Source organism: Danio rerio, chromosome 2 (genome assembly GCF_049306965.1).
Source record: "Danio rerio strain Tuebingen ecotype United States chromosome 2, GRCz12tu, whole genome shotgun sequence".
NCBI classification, from domain to species: domain Eukaryota; kingdom Metazoa; phylum Chordata; class Actinopteri; order Cypriniformes; family Danionidae; genus Danio; species Danio rerio.
In genome coordinates, this window is record NC_133177.1 from 15,873,513 (window position 1) to 15,893,622 (window position 20,110).

The following is a 20,110-nucleotide window of genomic DNA, read 5'->3' on the forward strand; positions in this document are numbered from 1 at the left end:
GTTCCTACATGGGTCACTGAGTATCTTTTTTTATCAATACTCACAGTGGGACGCTAATAATTAACATACAGATATTTTCATATAAAATTGTTATTTAGCAATATCAAATCAATAGCTAAAAATATATATTTCTAGTGCACAACAAGTAATGGGGTTATGAACAATTATTGTACCAGAAAAGCTTAGTTTAACTATTTGATTAAAAAGAGAAGGACAATTATATAGTATAACTCTGTTATATACAGTGCATCCGGAAAGCATTCATAGCGCTTCACGTTTTCAACATTTTTTTATGTTACAGCCTTTTTCCAAAATGGAATAAACTCATTTATTTCCTTAAAATTCTGCACACAACACCCCATAATAACAATGTAAAAAAAGATTCTTTGAAATTGTTGCAAATTTATAAAAAATAAAAAACCTGAAAAATCACATTTACATAAGTATTGACAGCTCTTGATGTGAAGCTCTAAATTGAGATCAGGTACATTCTACTGATCATTCTTGAGATGTTTCAGCAGATTAATTGGAGTTTACCCGTGGTAAATTCAGTTGATTAGACATGATTTGAAAAGGCATACACTTGTCTAAATAAGGTCCCAGGGTTGAAAGTGCATGTCAAAGCACAAGCCAAGCATGCAGACAAAGGAACTGTCTATAGACCTCTGAGACAGGATTGTCTAGAGGCACAAGGCTGGGAAAGGTTACAGAAAAATTTCTGCTGCTCTGAAAGTACCAATGAGCACAGTGACCTTCATCATCCGAAAGTGGAAGATGTTTGCAACCACCAGCACTTCCTAGAGCTGGCCGGCTATCTAATTGATCAGGGGAGAAGGGATTAAGTCAAAGAGGTGATCAATGATCCATTGGTCACTCTGTCTGAGCTCCAGCTTTCTTCTGTGGAGAGAGGAGAACCTTACAGAAGGGTAACCATCTGTGCAGCAATCCACCAATCAGGCCTGTATGGCCAGACGGAAGCCACTTCCCTGTATGGAATTTGCCAAAAAGGCATCTGAAAGATTCTCAGACCATAAAAAACTAAATTCTCTGGTCTTATGAGACTAAAATTGATATCTTTGGGGTAAATGCCAGTTGTTATGTTAGGAGAAAATCAGGCACCACTCATCACCAGACTAATACCATCCATACAGTGAAGCATGGTGGTGGCAGCATCATGGTGTGAGGATGTTTTTCAGTTGCAGGAACTGGAAGACTAGGATAGAGGGAAAGATATATGAAAACCTGCTTCAGAGTGCTCTTGACCTTCCAGCAGGACAATGACCCAAAGCACATTGCCAAAATATCAATGGAGTGGCTTCACAATAACTCTGTAAATGTCCAGCTAGAGCCCAGACCTAAATCCTACTTAATATCTCTGGAGAGATCTGAAAATGGCTGTAAACCGTCACTTCCCATCCAACCTGATAGAGCTTGCAGCTGTTCACAACAGACGTAGAACGATATTCGCGTGTAAATAGACATGTGAACATTTGAGTTTACTCGCTTCATTCGTGGGTCAAATCCCGCTTCATTCATGCGTCAAAACCTGCTTGATTCGTGTGTCAAATTCACTTCACATCAGACGTAGATGATGGGCAGGGCTTCTGTCTGCCCAGTTACTCTAGCTTCGTTGCTAAATGGCTAACATGGATTTTATTAAGAAAATAACTGTGCTTATGTGATTTATGAAGGCTGAAAAACAGCGTTGATAAAATTTGCAATGTCTGAATCAGCCATGTCTGAATCCACTAGATACTTTCAGAGGTGCACCCAGCTACTTAAATAAGTCAATTCACTGTCTTGTTTCATGTTGTACTTACTGATTTTTCCTTGTCTGGTGATCCACTGAAAAAAACAAAATAAATTGTTCTGATTATCAGATATGTGACTTAATAGGTATAAGTACAGTATATACAAATAATCTAGGTATATATAATTTACTTAAAATTAGCTAATATATAGTGCATATATTTGTATAATATGATTTTATGGCCCAAATAGCTTTATATGACACACCAGTACCCCATTTACTGACCATCTCATATATAATAAACACAAAAAAGTTATATACACTGGCTGAAAATAATAGTATTTTTTCAGTTGAATGAATCTGATATGCAACTTCCAAAAGTCAGGTGTATTTTTTTACCATATTCATATCACATATTGTTCCTACTCACGTGGAGTCACTGTCCTTTTCTTTTTTTCGTATCCCGAAGGCCTTTCGGGTACGCTTTTTCAGTCCTGTTAAAAACATGCTTATGGTCAGAAACCATGAATGAAAAATCAATTAATCAATCAACCAATCAATCAATAAACCAATCAACCAACCAACTAACCTATCTATCCATCCGTACATCCATCCATACATCCATCAATGGCCTTTAGCAGACCAGCCTTGTATAGTGATGCGTTTTTGTCACTTTTATCACAAGTGGACAAAAGACACACATTAATGTCCACACCTGGTGGTTTAATGTGTTTCTTTTGTCCACTTATAAGGGAGGATATAGGTATTGACTCCCCGACTGTTAATGCTGTGAAAGCTAGTACAATTTTCAATTAAACGCACCTTAAGAATAGGTAACTTTATGCATTGACTAATAAAATTAAAGATAACTGATCTATTTTATGGTATCCTGGTCATTTATTTTTCCCAGTGTCTGTGTGGGTTTCTTCAAGATGCTCTGGTTTTCCCCAGTCAAACACATACGCTATAGGTGATTTGGACAAACTAAATTGGCTGTAGTGTATCTGTGTGAATGAGAGAGTGTATGGGTGTTTCTCATTTCACTCTCAGTGCTGGGTTGTGGTCTGAAAGTCATCTGCTGCATAAAAACATGTGCCAGAGTAATTGACAGTTCATTTCGCTGTGACGACCACTCATTAGCAGGGCCAAAGCTGAAGGAAAGCAAGTGATTTATTTCTGATCAACTCCTAGTCCTTCACTAGGCTTGGGTGGTATCCAAATTTTGATACCGTCAAACCTCCTCCCTATTTTACCACAGTATCCGCTATTACCGTGCATAATAAATATGTATATGACGTAATAAATAATGACATATGGCTCAGACAGCGTCACCAAACTGTTGGCTTGTGCCTAAACTATTCAGAAACTGAATACCGTATTTGTGACCTTAGGTTCGCGGTCACCTGTTTGTCTTGTTCGTATTAGAGATCTGCGCAAGACGCTCTCTCTCATTCACACACATGCACACGCACACGCACACACACACACACACACACACACACACACAGAGAGAGAGAGAGAGAGGGAGAAAGAGAGAGCACCAAGCGATGCACCAAGCTACACTCTCTCTCATTGTCATTAACACACACACACACACACACACACACACACACACACACACACACACACACACACACACACACACACAGCATCCACGCGGATGTACGCGTGCTCGCTCGCTTAGGAGCGATATTGCTAGACAGATATTACACAGAGTTCCCGACCGCTCGCGCGATTTATTCGGAAATTTATTCCCACACCGCAAGAAAACCTGTCGGGTCCCACTGTACAGCAGCCGGAATGCAGACCTCTAGTTCATATTTACCATGTCTACCTTCTCATTTGGTCGAAACCGGAAATACTGCCAAACTTCAGGTCACTTGGTGCACGACTCGCCACCTCACCTCTTCCTCTCTCTCTCTTCTCTACACTATCCCTTGATGACAATCATATGCATTTGTAGGCATTAAATAAATAATATTTAGCATTTAATACTTGTGTCCTATTTAAGTGCAAGCCTAGCCTTCACACTTTTTTGTTCTGTTCTGTGCTTTTAACATGTATATACGGTGCTGTTTTAGGTGTCTTTAAATAAAATAAGTAACACACACAATATATATATATATATATATATATATATATATATATATATATATATATATATATATATATATATATTAGGGCTGTAACGATACACGATATAAAATCGAAATCGCGACACTCAGATCTACGATCCTGTGTCGCGGTGTGATAAGGGAGAATCGCAACACACCCTGTGATACCTTTCCAATAACGTCACGCGTGCCTGCAAAAGTTAAGCTAATTAACACTTTTTTTCGTTGGACATTACAAGCACTGCTCCGTTTAAGCCCTCCAATATTTAGCCGGGAGAGCTCGCACGGAGCTCTTAGTAAGGGACCGTCTGATTGTGTCAGGAATATTAAAAACAAAACCAACTTAACCCCGCTTGACAACAGACAACGCCAGAAACATTGCCAATGCTGTCAAAGCGGCCGGATTTTCAGCGCATATACGATGATTTGCTCACACTGTTAATGTGGCTGCGCAGAGAGGGATGGGCGTTCACCAGATGTCAGGTAACAGCGCAAACTTTTCTGTAACCGTGCTGTGCGATTTCTGTTTGAACCTTAGAGAGTGCTGACTGACCAGCCGAATTGCCGTGAGATTGTGTTTCACGACGAAGCTTTCAGTTAAGATGAACACAGTTTCTGTAGTTATACTTTATTTAGAGATAAAGGTATATGGCTCTCAATCTTGAGATGCATAATCACTCAATCTTGCTGGAGTTTATAGCCGTTTCGCTTTACTTCAGGACGCATTAACGCCGCTCTGAAGGTCTAATCGCTGTTTTAGGTTATCCAGAGCTGTATGAATATACAAATCTTGAATATCACAATAGTATTAAATATTACTATTGTAACAACACAGACAGCAACACTTTTGCACAATCGATATCCAGCTGATTCAGTCGTTTATAAGAGGACCGAGCCTCTTCTTTTTTCCTTGTCAACAAAGGCAGTGAGGTGCGCCTCGTTTTCGCCCCTTGTTTAACTGCAAGGCATACTTATTTTGCGGGACCATAACGTGTAACCCGTGCCTACTGACACATTTGCCAAAGAAGCAAAATGGAAGAAGAATATTGCTGTTTGAAACAGACCTGTTGATGCTTAACCAGCGCTTATGTTGACCTGGATCTGCGTAATAAACGCAACAAATAGGCTTTACTTTTTATTTTACAGCTTATAAAGCATGTACGCAGATTAATGCAATATCATATTTAAACAACAAAACTGTTTACAAAAAGTCTACATATGAGCGCATTGTTGCTGTCTTTTCATCACGCAGCGCGCGCACTTGAACCGCGAGGGAGAGAGAGGAAACCATAGACTATATCAGGACAATCTTTAAAATAATGATTTCTATTAAAATGTAAAAGGTTTTGTGATTATAATAATAACAGTGGGGCATTAAATAAATGCATATTTTCCGTGAAGCGAGCAATTTGAGGAAGTCTGCGATTTTTATTTGACGGAAGAAAAAAACATAGGCTATGATTGGAAAAAAAGCCTATGCCGGTTATTAAAAAGAATCAGTCAGTATTTTCGTTTTGTAATATAAATTAATTATTTAAGTGAAAATAATTTAGGGCAGTCCTATTTATTTTATTCATTTTATTTAGATTATTCTGCTCTTCTGTGCTAAATACTGCAGGTGCGTGGAAATGCTCTGTTGTTCTGTTCCGCTATTAATATTCTAACATATAAAAATAAATCAGTATTTTAAAATGCAATATTTAATGTGTCAGACACAAAATAGACACGTCAATTTGTTTAATATAAAATTAATAGTAATCTGACCAGTTAACCGTTAATAACCGATTAATGAGCGGCGGTTGTCGGTTAGCAAAATTAACGAAATGAGCATCCCTAGTAGCTTTTTAATTTACTTTTTCTATGTAAGAGAACTTGATTGAAAAATAATTTTCAACATGCTTGAACCATCTACACAATGGAGTTTAGTTCTGTTTGGTTTTTCAACAGTATTTTGTTACAAAAAACAGAAGTGATAGCTTTGGCTATTTATTTATTTTATATATGCCTATTTATGTTGTTAATAATTTGCATAGTTAATATTGTTCTTTGATGTTTAGTTTATAAAGATTTTTCAAATGTTATTTAATAAAAAATAGTTTTAAAAATCTTTTTTTTCCCACCCCACACAAAAAAAATAAAATAAAAAATCGTGATATGAACCGAATCGTGGGTTTGGTGTATCGTTACAGCCCTAATATATATATATATATATATATATATATATATATATATATATATATATATATATATATATATATATATATATATATATATATATATATATATATTAGTGCTGTCAATCGATTTAAAAAAATTTACTAATTAATCGCACCTTTTTAAAAAAATTTATCGCGATTAATCACATTTAAAATACTGAAACTTGTAATTTTGGCTATTTAAATGTAAAATGAATGTAAACGCAAGACAAAAAATATTTAAATTCAGAATATTATTGTTTAATAGAATTTTTGTTTAACTTGTAACACAGATTTCTTCATGTAAACAACATACCCACAATAAACCATCAAGATCCTGGCTTAACAGCCATATTTATTACAGAAATTAAAACACAGGCATGTTAATGACATTTAAATTTCAAAACAATCAATGCCAATAAAGAAAACATTGATTTCCATGTTGGATTCTAAGTGGACTGCAAAAAAATGCCAAAATACAGGAATTGCAGATATGGAAAATGAAAAATTATAATAATAAACTATAGAATACAAACTGTTGCACTCATTGTAAAGTTTTATTGCTGTGAGTTGAGAACATTAATTATAGAGTAGAAACATTTTTGCTTAATCCTCCTTTACATTCATCCAGTTGCTAGGAGTATCCCGCAAGTGCACAGAGACTCCCAAATGCCCGCAAATGAATGATAATTTCTTGCAAACCGGTCGTTAAATACATTGCACACCCCTCTCGCCCCTACTCAGATACGTCGCTCACTCCACCCCTGACACCCCTCAACAGGCCTGACACAGACACACACACAGACAGACACACACAACGCGCTGCAGACGTTTTGGCCCCAACGGCCTTCCATACTGGAGCGACTACCCTCAGATTCAACACGCATGATCATGTTCATCAAATTTGCTTAAACTAAGCGTCCTAAAGTATTACTGTATTTCACAAGGATTCTGACACAACAACGCGAAGCATACACTTTCGTTGCGTTTAATAAGGTAACACGCTAAACTTGGAGGGCTCATGCTGAAAGGCAGAGTAATGCCCTGTCTTTGACAGCTCGCGACTTCACGAGACGTTCTGAGTACATTTACATAAGACACCAATACTCAGATTTTAATATGATTAAGATAATACTCTTATTAAAATTCTACCGTGTAGCCTTAAAAGGAACCTTACCTTAAAGGAACACCGAGTCACGAAATGCGGAGAATTTTCTTTCTGTTCGCCATGCTGTATCAACTTACAACAGATGTCGAAAGTTAAAAATGGGACACCCGAAATTGCATGAAACTCTGGATAACCTGTGATGCAACTAATTGTTTTATACTGGAACTTGCCTTCAAAAAGTGCTTCCTTGGTCTTATCCACATTTATTGCATGCTGAACACACGTCGACCACAACAGGAAGTAAAAAAACCTGAACTGCGTTAATTGCATTAATTATATATATATATATATATATATATATATATATATATATATATATATATATATATATATATATATATATATATATATATATATATATATATATATTCAACTCTATCTGAGTTGAGAACTGAAACAAATGCTGAATTCAGTGGCCAAGAGAGTGACAACTCTCATAAATATTTGTAGTTATGACCAAAGCAAGGCCATGCAGTTATTTAGTTATTTAGGGAAACATTCAAACACATTTATTAACACACACAATACAAAAATTTTGCCTACCCAATTCACCTACTTCACATCTTTGGACTTGTGCAGAAAACCAGAGCAACCGAAGGAAACCCACACAAACACGGGGAAATAATGCAAACTCCACACAGAAACGCCAACTGACCCAGCTGAGGCTCAAACTAGCTACCTTCTTGCTGTGAGGTGAACGTGCAACCCACTGTGCCACCGTGTCACACAATAAAATGCTTATCTTTTAATACTATCTCAACCTGCCTGTTTGCTTTTAGACAAAAGCAATCGCCCCAAGAGACTGGCATAACTGATGATACTATATAGACAAAGCATGAACATTTACAGCCTAAAGATCTTGGCATGAAGGCATACGGGAGCACTTGGGGCTCTCTTTACAACTGTTATAGCCTTTAGCTGTGTGTTTACCCATCATGATTCTAGTCTTCAAGAACTCTAGGGAAAAGCTGACATTTCCTCTTCTGCTTAGCTTAAAGTAAAGCAAGTAATTAAGTTAAGTTTTAGTCGTTTAGATTACAGAATATAGCCTACATTTTCTCTCGTTATCGCAGATAATTGGATTGGATTAGCCTATTTCACAGTGTGTAAACATTAGAAATAATAATTAGGCTGAGATACAGATTCCCTCTTCATTTAGAAATAAAAAATTAAAGCTTTCCTTTTCAACCATGAAAACCATTTTCTTTGCAGTCTATTTGCTTTTTAGATTTATTTTAGGCCTGTATTCAGCCGACACCGCACGCACAGCTGTGATATCGAGAAGAGAGACGCACGATTTCCAAGAGATTATCACTCGTTTGCGAGCATCTGGGAGTCTTAATGCGTTTGCGGGAGACTTCGTCTGAATATCACATTTAACAACTATAAGGAGACACGATCCCGTGGTACGTCCTTGATAAACCTTCTGATGTGCACTGCTCACTGCAGCTCAGACAGGCACATGATAGTGTTTGTGTCTGTGTGACTGTGTGTGTGTGTGTGTGTGTGGCGGCACATGATGTGTGTTTTCAGCGGACAGAGAGCTGTTCAGAAATGCTAGGTAAAACACAGTATGTATGTGGATCATTTTTGTTCTAAAATGCCATTTTAATACTAAAGATGTATTAATGTAAACAGTAGGGGTGTCAAAATTAATTGTTTATTCAGTGCACCGCGATGCAGACGCGGACAATTCAGTATTGGTTCAGTAATAATCATAACCGGTTATTGTGTACTGTCGTCATTCATCTCATATTGCGCTATGGCGAGGGAGGCGAGCGTGAGTATTTACAACACTCCAACTACTTAAAACTCAGAAACTGTGCACAATTTCACTGCGTGTGTTTGCTGGATCAGTCTTTCACTGACACTTAAAGCAGAAGCCCCTATTTCCCTGGATTGAGAGAATGAAAGTACTCCATTTCTCTCTTTCTCTCTCTCTCACACACACTGTGGCCCATTTGACTTTTCCTCTCCTCTCGGCTGTTTTACAGCGATACTTCTAGATACAGACATGAGGGGGTGCCTGCAGAGTTTTCTCATCTTGGAAGAGCCAATCGCAGCCTTTTTTTTTTGAGGGTTTGACCAATCAAAGGGGTGTAAGAGAACTAGACAAGGATCCGAAAGCGAATGGGATATTTATATTTGTTTATATTAATTGCTATAAATGCTCGTGTTGTTTAAAGGTACAGTTTATATATCTGACTGTTTGTATATAATGACAAAAATGTATTACAAATAGTAAATAAATAAAAATATATTCATACATTTTAATACAAGAATTGCAGCTGTGAAGAAAATATAAAACTGTGTATGGAAAGCACTGTTAATGCAACGTGATGCACCGAGATATTGAATTGAACCGAATCAATGGCATGATAGTCGTAACCGAACCGAACCAAGAGACCAGTGTAGGTTCACAGCTCTAGTAAACAGGGCCTAAGTGTGTATTTTTCACGAGCGGGTTTGCGATGGGGGCTGGAAGGAGGAGGATCGGCGATGCCGGCTTAGCATCGTGTTGTTTATAGGCCATCGGCCCAACCCTAATGGCCATTACAGGGTTCTTGCACCATTTAAAAATAAAATTTAATGCTTTTTAAGACCTTTTTAAGACCTCAACAAATAGAATTTAAGACCCAAAAACTTTATAATTTCTTTGTAATAGGCTACTCATTTTAATGTTCTCGTTAGATTTAAATAAATTGTGACTCGTCACAGAATGGATAACCTTCAGTACCTGCCTATTGGGTGTCTGGTGGTAAAATGAAACTGTTATAGCTGACTGTGAGGGGGCGTCTGAACTAGAGCTGTTATCAGGCTATAAAAGGTAGGCCCGATAGAGCCCGAACCCGACAAGTACATAGCCCGAACCCGACAAGTACATATTGATTGACAGCTTTTTAAAAGCCCAAACCCGTTTATAGACTATATTATGATTTTATTAATATTTAGTTATTATTTGAAATTCTTTACTCATCAAGATTAGGCTATGTGTTTTTGTGGGGGAACATTATTGAATCCACTTTAAATGGCTTTAGTGCAGTCCTGCGCTCACTGAGCAGCCCTTTCACTGCTGCTGCTACTGGCCGGGATGCACTACTGATCTGGCTAATTTAGCATGTTTTGGGTAGGATTGTTTGTTCATCTTCTTCCAGTCAAAAGCATTCATTTCATTTTCCATGACAGCAGTTTCAATGTAGCGAGTGACCTCGTCATTTTCCCTTTCAGCTCGCTGGACACTGCTCCTTAGTGCTTTACCGTAATTCGCAGTGTATGAGCGGCCGCCGAAATACCTTAGCGGCTAGAATGATTGTTTGAATTAAACAGGCAGCTGGCCTGACCGCTGACAAAATTCGCTCTTTTTGACATCTCTGTCATCATTTGTTTCACCTTTGCAGGGATGGATTTCAATGTTGTAACAAACAATTTGATTACTTCCTCGCATAAATCGAAATGCATCACATGACATTCATTTACTGCACAAGCCCAAGCCCGGCACAACCCCGTCTAAAATGATAGTAATAAAGTCCGAACCAAACAAAGATTTTCAACTCTAGTCTGAACTAGTAACATTGTTAGGTCGAACTGCAAACAATGCAGGGATAAAACCTGGACTCAGAGCCGACGCGTCCATAGAGGCGACCTAGGCGGCCGCCTAGGGCAGCAGTATAGAGTGGGCGGCGTCCGCGACACCTCCTATACCACCCTCAGTTATGTCCGTGACACCTCCCTCACCACCCGCATCCTCAGTTATGTCCGCGACACATCCCTCACCACCCGCGCCCTTAGATATATTTGCGCATAGGTGAAAGAATAGAAAGGGCGGCGTCAGCGACACCTCCATCAGCACCCGCGTGTCCTCAGTTGTCCCCATGTGTCCCCACGTGTCCTTAGTGTCCGCGCATAGGGCGGCAGAGGTCTGCGACACCCGTGCGTCCTCAGTAATATCCGCGCATAGGGCGGCAGAATAGAGAGTGCAGCGTCTGCGACACCTCCCTCCCTACCTCAGCACCTGCGCATCCTCAGTCATATCCGCGCATAGGGCGGCAGAATAGAGGTCCGCGACACCTCACTTCATATTAATAACCGGTCACTTTTGTTTTCACATTGGGTGGCGTGATTGTCCTCTGCCTAGAGCGGCAGTTCAACTTGCTCTGGCCTTGCCTGGACCTGCTATGACAAAGTTAACTGCTGCAACGTCCCGGTGCTGCTTTCCTCCTTTCATGTGCAACTCGACGACTTTGAGCCCCATGGTCCCTAACGAAAAGGTCTTTTTGCAGAATTTACACATTGGCTCTTTGCCACGTCGTGAAATTTACACTTTCTCATCTTTGCATTTTGAACCTCACATCAACAACCGCGTAATGAAAGCACGCAGGTGCAGACCGGCGTCAGCATCTGTACTCTGTACCTGACCTCCTGTAATAAGCTAATAAATCATGGAGACTGTCATTTCTCTCCTGTTTTACACAGAATAAATTAATCAACTATTAGATGTTTTACGGTGGACCACTGTGCTTCCCTATTATTATTAAGCACACAGGCTGAATATTTAATACCTACAGCCACTAAACGGTAAAATTTAAGACAATTTAAGACCTTAATTTCCCGGATTTTAATTTAAGACATTTTAAGGACCTGTGGGAACCCGTCATTATAAAAGTATAATGAACAATAGGTTTATATATTAAAGGAAATAAATGCTAGCAATCAGTCAAATGTGCAAAATCAGTGTACGCAGTTACATAAATTAATACTATAGGTGAGTGTAGGGTCCAGCCAGTTGGTCCAATGACGGTATCCAATGGTGGATGAAGGTTCACTGCATATTCGGTCTTTCCAGTGCACAATGTTGATTTATATTAAACTTAACTCATATCTGACTCCAATTTTAGTATGAGATGGTTTAGAATATTAATATGTTTATCCTCGTTTTATCTGACTCCAATTATAAAACATTGAGAAGGTTATTTTGTTTCCTTTCACATTATTTTAGATTATGATTGAATATTCTCTTCGGTTCATCATTTTATGTTATTCTCGTTCATTGGGATCTCTATAACATCCTGAATCTTGTACCGGCCGAGTATACAATTTCTTAAGCACAAGCATGTCAGTCTTGGTCACTAAACAGGGGCGATTGACCGCTATCCTAAAAAGGCAGAACCCTACTTACTCAGATTAGGATATTTTTTATGCGGTCCCCATAGGTCTGCTACCTCCTAAATCAGACAGAGCTATTTAGTCATATAACGATCATTACTATAGAATTAAGCAGACCAGTCGTACTTAAACTAGTAGTAACTTTAAATAATCACTATACTATCTAAATAGTATTAAAAGTTTATCGGGTGAAGGACTATCCCCTTAGATATCCTTTTACAGCCTAAGTATACATGAATAAATGCCAATTTGTTAGTCGGAGCTCTAGAGACATCGTGTAACGTGCCGCAATGCTCCGTCTACCGTGTTCTAGTCCGCTACTAACCTGAACAGGGGCTTGTGGTGCTATGAAATTACCACAATCTACTAAAGATAATAACACGACCTCTGTTTGAATCATTCAAAACATAACAATTTATTAGTCAGGTAAATGTATTATGCCAATTCAATCAGTCAATTCATAAATGATCAATACAAAACATCAAATTATCAAAGATAAATCCAAGATGAAAAAGATGCATTCCTGACTTTGTAATATACATAACATGGGGCAGACCCCATGTTATGGGCTGATCTGGTTAGGCAGAATAGAGTCCTTCTTAGGCCTTACCTTAAATAATCCAAGAATTCCCTCAAGGAAGGGGGTGTGAATGTATAACAAAAGGCATTCACACTTAGTGTCACACCCCTCACAGTGGATCAAAAGATGCCTGAAGTTATATATTTATTGTTCTGATTATGTCTATTTCTGAGAGAATGAGACCATTGTACCAATCGCACTGAGACATTTCAAATGATATCAAACATGATAGTTAAAGTCAGTTTGGTTAATTCTAGAACATTCAAACATTGAAATGACCATATGTGTGAGTTGGGGGGATGAAGCAGACTCAGATGCAAATGCAGCAGGAACTGGTTTTTCCCGCATTCCCCTTGCTGAGTTGTGAAGTTACCAGTTTCTGTTTTCAGCTCATGTTTTGAATTGTCAAAGACATCAGAATATTTGCAATATTTCAATTCTTACAGTGAGCATAGAATATTTTTTTTTATCTAGATTTATCTCGGAATTAATCTAGATTAATCTAGATTAAAATGGCTCGTTTGAATTCTGCTGAAGGCATTCAGAATGTGTGTGCTACCCAAATAATAAGTCTTTAAAAAATGGTTTCTCAAGCCAGGTGGCGCATTAGACCAGGGGCTCATCTTCTGTTTCCAAAATGCATTACAAACTGCTTAAAGTATTGTTCTACTATGATGGTGGTTATGATGGTGATAAAAATAAATTATGTTCAATAAGATGTACTTATTCAATAAGTGTTTACTAACTGTTTATTCAGTTAAACATAAACTTTGAACTGTAGGCCCACATAAGCTCGAAACAGCGATTTTTGATCATCTTAATCTGACTAAAGTCATAACTGAACTAAACAGAAATGGAATTAAGAAGTGGAATATGCATATATTAGAGGCAATATTGAAGTAAACACCACAATCAAACTATTATCGTCATGCATACATATATATACATTAGATGTCGCCTACCCTGTTGTTGTCTATTGGAATTATTGCGTCAATAGAGCTGCCGTTTTAGTACAGGGTAGCACTCCTTTGAAATGAATGCACACATATACACATATATCTATGATTGGGAGTTTTCTCGGAGGTCAGTATGCAAATTATTTTTTTAATTACGACACTTATTATTTTAAATCACTTTTCTACATTGATGGATGAGTGACCGCATGGGCATTCCTGACAAAAAGCTTGTGTTTGTGTGTATGGAAATGTACTATCCACTCTCCCTGATAAATTTGATCTAATCTGTGTCCTGAAACACACCCTTCTCCTGCTTTCACTTCTCATACTGACGGAGGGAGTGGTTCGTTTGTGAATGAATCTCAGATTCCCCTTCGGTTGGGGAACTTCAGTACCATAGAGTGGATTGATTGAAATCCACGAAATGGGAGGGTTCGGTTCAGAAGCCGCTTGTCTGAAAGAGTATTGAACGGGCCAATGAAAGCAATGAATTGGCAGCGTAAGCTTGCACAGGTGTACTTCATTGCCAATTATCCTAGCATATAAGCACACCTGGAGCGAGCAAACGCCATCCTTTTCGCTTCAGAGACTTTCTGATCGAGTCGATGAGGGTTCCTCCTGCTGTGACCAGCGATTCTGAGCGAACGAGAGCATTCTCCCGGTCCAGAGTGTGTACACGCAGCGGCAGACGGTCGAGCTGGGTTTCTCCCTTGCCTGGCGTTCTTTGGGTCCGGTCCTCCAGAGCGGTGCGTATAAAGTTGCAAATTTCACAGAAAGAGCAACACAGTCGTGCAGCACGTCCTTTTCAGGACGGCGCTCCGACTGTGCGTTTCTGGATGCGGTGGTTTCCTGTCCTCGGATGATGGGCACGGGCACTGCGTTACATGCCTGGGGGGTCCAGCATGTTAATGCGCTGCTCGCGGGCAGTTCATGTCGTCATTGCGATGCCATGACTGTTGCGCAGTAAAGATCGCGGCTAGCCTTTGCAAAAGGGCAAGCCACCCCAGTTGTCCCCTGCTCTGCAGCGGGCACTCGGGCAGATCTGAGGGTTTCAGCGAGAGATAATCCGTCGCCCACGGGCCCGCGGACCTCCCGCTCCTCTAAGCGCTCCATCCAAGCTTCGGGCGGGGGAAGCGATCCGTCTAAAAGATGGTAGCCCTTACGCCCGATGACACCGGAGACCAGACGTCCACCGCGGCATCGGCCCCTTCGGGCTGGTGAGCGCTGTCACTACGGATCCTGAAACGGACATGTTAGCCGTGCTTTCCCCGGGCTGCTTCGGCCGTGGGTTGGAGATGGTTTATCCCCCAGCTCCGCGGCCGGACCGACTAGAGGGGCGTTCCCTTCTTCCCAGAGGTGCACAGTAGGCTCACGCGGTCTTGAAAAGCACTTTTTTCTGCTCGTGCTGCGTGTCCCTCTACCCTCACCACTCTTGACAGTGGAACAGCCAGGGGGTATGTGGCGATTCCTCAGGTTGAGTGCGCGATGGCGGTCAATCCGCGCTGCGCCTCTTCTTGGTGGGGTCCGCCTCGTCTCCCATCCAAAGCCTGTAAGTTATCTGCCTCCCTTGGAGCTAGAGCTTACATAGCTGCGGGCAAGGCTGCTTCCGCCTTGCATGCGATAGCCACCTACCAGCGCTACCAGGCGCTGGCTGAGCTGCACGAGGGTGGGTCCAACCCAGGCTTACGAGCTTCGCACCGCCGCCGATTTAGCTCTTCGGACTACTGAGTCCGCTGCGTGTGCGTTGGGGAGGACGATGTCCACATCAGTGATCCAGGAGCGCCACCCCTGGCTGATATGCGCGAAGTCGACAAAGTCCGCTTTCTTGACTTACCCATATCCCAAGCCATGTTCGGCGACACTGTCTGTGAATTCACCCAGGAATTCAAGGCGGTGAGAGAGCAGTTGATGGGTGATGTCTTATCGGCTGTCCGTAGCCCGCTCCGCCCGCCGTGCCATTCATACCTGCTCCTCGTCGAAGGCGCCCGCCTACGAGAGCTGCTCCGCCCCCGCACACGCCTCTGGCGAAGCGAGCGCGTCGGGCACCTCGGAAGCAGGCAGCCCCCCTGCCCAGAACGCCGCTAAGTCTGGCAACAGACCGCGAAGCGTCCCTGGGACAGGCCATCTGGAGAAGAGGGAACTTGCTCTTTCCCCGCCGGAGGGCGGGGCCCCATTTCCAACGGCACTTTTTTACTGCCATGAAAACATTATGAAAGGGCACTTTTCCACTTCCCCGCATGTGACAGCCCGAAATCTGCCAGTCTGGGACGCTATGCTTTCTAGCTTGCAGATTCGGTGCGTTTCGCCAGTGGCTCACGAGCGCTGGGAGGACGGTCTCCTTTCTCCCACCCCTTGAGCCTCCCCTCCGGAGCTCGGGTGCGAAGTGAGAGCAAATATCTTACCTCCAGCTTTTCCGTGGGACCGGCACGCTTCCCGGATCAGCACACTCACTCCGCGCTGCCCCACTGCTGGTACGTCAGCGATTGTAGCGATGAGTCCATTAACGAGAGCTCTGCCTGCCTGGTTAGCGCGGGCCAGCTCTTCGCGGTGGCTCATACGCACAATCAGACTCGGCTATGCGATTCAGTTCACGAAACGGCCCCCCAAGTCACGGGTGTGTATTCACCAGGGTCAGCCCCCTGTCCGCCCCTGTCTTGGGAGAGGAGATTGCTGTCCTCCTGGCGAAGGATGCAATCGAGCCGCTCCCTCCAGCCGAGATGGAGAGCGGGTTTTACAGCCCACACTTCATCGTGCCCAAAAAGAGAGGTGAATCACGGCCAATCCTAGATCTCCGCGTTTTGAACCGCTGTCTGCACAAGCTGCCGTTCAAAATGCTCAAGAAGAAGTGCATCCTCCGGTGCGTTCGTCCTTTGGGTTGGTCTGCAGCATTAGACCTGATGGACGCGTATTTCCATGTCTCCACTCTTCCTCGCCACCATCAGTTTCTGCGGTTGCGTTTGAAGGTCGAGCTTGGCTATACAAAGCCCTCCCCTTCGCGCTCTCTCTGTCTTTTAATTTAAGATTTAAAAATTAAGTATGCAGATGCCCGCGAGCCGAAGGGGCGCTAAGGCACCCTCCGCGGGCTTGGTGAGGACCCGCGGAGGGTGCCTTAGCGCCCCTTCGGCTCGCGGGCATCTGCATACTTAATTTCTTGATGACTGGCTGATTTTTGCCCTCTCTCGGAGCAATTGATTATGCACAGAGACGAAGTGCTCCGGCACTTCCACCTGTTGGGGTTTCAGGTCAACCGAGAAAAGAGCAAACTCTCCCCCGTGCAGAGGATCTCTTCTCTCGGGCTGGAGCTGGACTCGGTCACCATGGCAGCGCGCCTCTCCGGAGAGCGCGCTCAGCTGATGCTGTACTGTCTGAGAGAGCTCAACAGTAAAATAGTGGTCCCACTGAAACTATTTCAGAGGCTCCTGGGGCATATGGCATCCGCAGCCGCTTCATGCCGCTCGGATTACTCTATATGAGACCACTTCAGCACTGGCTTCACGATCGAGTCCCCAGACGCGCATGGCACGCGCGCGCACACCGAGTCTCTGTTACTGCGCTGTGTCGCCGCACCCTCAGCCCTTGGAGCGACCCCTTGTTCCTACAGGCCTGGGTGTCTCTAGAACAGGCGTCCAGTCTTGTTGTCGTTTCAGCAGACGCTTCCAACACGGGCTGGGGGGCTGTGCGTTGCGGGCATGCGGCTGCGGACCTGTGGAAAGGTACCTAGTTGCATTGGCATATTGCCTGGAGCTGGCAGTGTTCCTCGCTCTCCACCGTTTTTTTCCGGTGCTGGAGCGGCAACACGTGCTGGTCAGGACAGACAGTACGGCGGCGGTGGCGTATATCAGCCGTATGGGGGGTATGTGCTCTCGCCGCATGTCTCAGCTCGCCCGCCGTCTGCTCCTCTGGAGTCACCCGCGGCTGAAATCGCTGCACGCCATTCATATTCAGGCAAGCTCAACCGTGCAGCCGATGCGCTCTCACGGCAGCCTTACGTCCTGGAGAATGGAGACTCCACCCCGAGTCTGTTCAGCTGATATGGGCGCGATTCGAGGAAGCCCAGATCGATCTGTTGCTTCCCCGAGATCGCTCATTACCAGTTGTTCTTTCCCTGACCGAGTGCTCTCGGCACGGATGCACTGGCTTAAAGCTGGCCTCGGGGCATGCGCAAATACGCGTTTCCCCTAGTGAGCCTGCTCGCGCAGTTACTGTGCAAGGTCAGGGAGGACGAGGAACAGGTTGCTGGTTGCGCCCCTCTGGCTCAACCGGACCTGGATGTCAGAGCTATCCCTCGCGATAGCCCTCCCCTGGCAGTCCCTTCGAGAGAGCACCTACTCTCTCAAGGACAGGGCACCATCTGGCACCCTTGCCGATCTTTGGAGGTCCTTAGACGCGAGGAAGACTTAGGTAACCTCCGATTGCGGTGGCTAATACCGTCACTCGGGCTAGAGCCCCCTCCCCGAGCGCGCCTATGCCCTGAAGTGGAGTCTATTCACTGAATGGTGTGTCTCTTGCAGAGAAGACACCTGTAATTTGCCAGATCAGCGTTGTGCTTTCTTTATGCCGAGAGAAGCTGGAGAGCAGGCTGTCGCCCTCCACACTCAAGGTTACGTGGCTGCCATCTCCGCTCTCATGACGCGGTGGCTGGCAGCACCGTGGGAACGCATAACCTCATCATCCGGTTCCTCAGGGGCGCTAAGCGAATTAATCCACCCCGCCCCCTCTCATGCCCTCTTAGGATCTCGCCCTCGCTACACAAGCCGCGTCAGATCCCTTCGATCCTCGACTCAGTATCTTTCTGTCCCTGAAGACAGCTCTGCTGGTCGCGTTGATATCGATTAGAGGGTCGGGGGCCCGGAGGCATTTTTCGGTCAGTGACTCGTGCCTGTAATTGGGCTGGCTTTCTCTCACGTCCTGAGACCCCGCCCGCGATATGTGCCCAAGGTTCCTACCACTCCGTTTTAATACGAGGTAGTGAGCCTGCAAGCGCTGCCCTCGGAGGAGGCAGACCCAGCCCTTCTTTATTGTCCAGTTCGTGTTTTGCGTATTATCCGGACCGCACTCAGAGTTTAGATCATCTGAGCAGCTCTTCGTCTGTTATGGCGGTCGGCAGCAGGGGAGTGCCGTACCGAAATAAGTTCCCACTAGATTGTGGATGCCTTTCTTTCGCTATCAGAGCCGAGGTGAGCCACGTCCCCCGAGAGTGCGTGCGCACTCCACTCGGAGCTTCGCATCCTCTCGAGCGCGCGCACGCGGCGCCTCTCTAACAGACATCTGTAGAGCTGCGGGCTGGGTGACACCCAACACATTTGCAAGGTTTTACAATCTGCGAGTGGAGCCGGTTTCCTCAAGGGTATTAGGTAACCTTTAGTGATTGAGGAAACAATTCGGTAGGGTGTTGAAACACCCTAAAAAGTTCCCCGTCAGGTGAGCCCTGCAGATTCCTCTGTGGCCCCCACCACTGACTCAGCGGAGGAGTCACTTGCTGGCCCACTACGTTGTAGGTCTGCCCGCTGGTCAGCCCGCGTTTTGGGTAAAGGTGTCTGCTATGCGTGATCCCCACTAGGCGATCCCATATGCTTATTCCACCACGGTTAAGTCCCCCCCCTGGGCGGACCTGTGTCTTCCCTCTCCGCTAACCACTCTTTTGCTATGTGTACTCCCCCTTTTTTAGGGCTAGTCCATATGTAATTCTGCCATCTATCCCCTCTTGGGTAACGAATGGCCTCCGCAGCGTCCTCCCTATCGGGATTGCACGCTTCCCGATGTACTGTCGTATTTTCGTAGAATTATCTACATGCTCACGACTTCCCAAAAAATATCTAAATCCGTAAGACTTCTGTTGAAGTAGGATAAATTAGGGCCAGGGACACGTTGGAGGACCGCGCCTCCCATGATGTGGGTGCGTCACGCTTGCTTGACTATCCCCTCATCGGGGGCGTTGGTAAGGTGCAGTCATTATGGCGCTTTCCATACTTCTCCCATTTTGTGGATTTCAATCAATCCACTCTATGGCACTGAAGTTCCCCAACCGAAGGGGAACGTTCGAGGTTACAGAAGTAACCCTTCGAGCCCCGAGGAGGGGAACGGAAGTGCCATACTCCGTCGCCATAATGACTGTCCCTTAGCTGTTTGAAAGTCTCTTCAGCTTAAAAGGATGGCGTTTGCTCGCTCCAGGTGTGCTTATATG

The 20,110-nt window shown here is 43.7% G+C and overlaps 1 protein-coding gene across 5 annotated transcripts in view; it reads right to left on the reverse strand.

Moving 5' to 3' along the window:
- Positions 1 to 20,110, reverse strand: part of sgip1b (SH3GL interacting endocytic adaptor 1b) — a 150,828-nt gene that overhangs the window by 120,922 nt on the left and 9,796 nt on the right. For all 5 annotated transcript variants that reach the window (XR_012391076.1, XM_017351458.4, XM_073924050.1 and 2 more), the window contains exons 2-3: positions 2,181 to 2,244; positions 1,821 to 1,845 (exon numbers count right to left, since the gene is read on the reverse strand). Coding sequence is in view for 4 of the 5 variants with exons in the window: in XM_017351458.4 (XP_017206947.1) it covers positions 1,821 to 1,845; positions 2,181 to 2,244 (89 nt within the window). In the remaining variant the exon portion in view is untranslated. The remainder of the gene's footprint in view (positions 1 to 1,820; positions 1,846 to 2,180; positions 2,245 to 20,110) is intronic.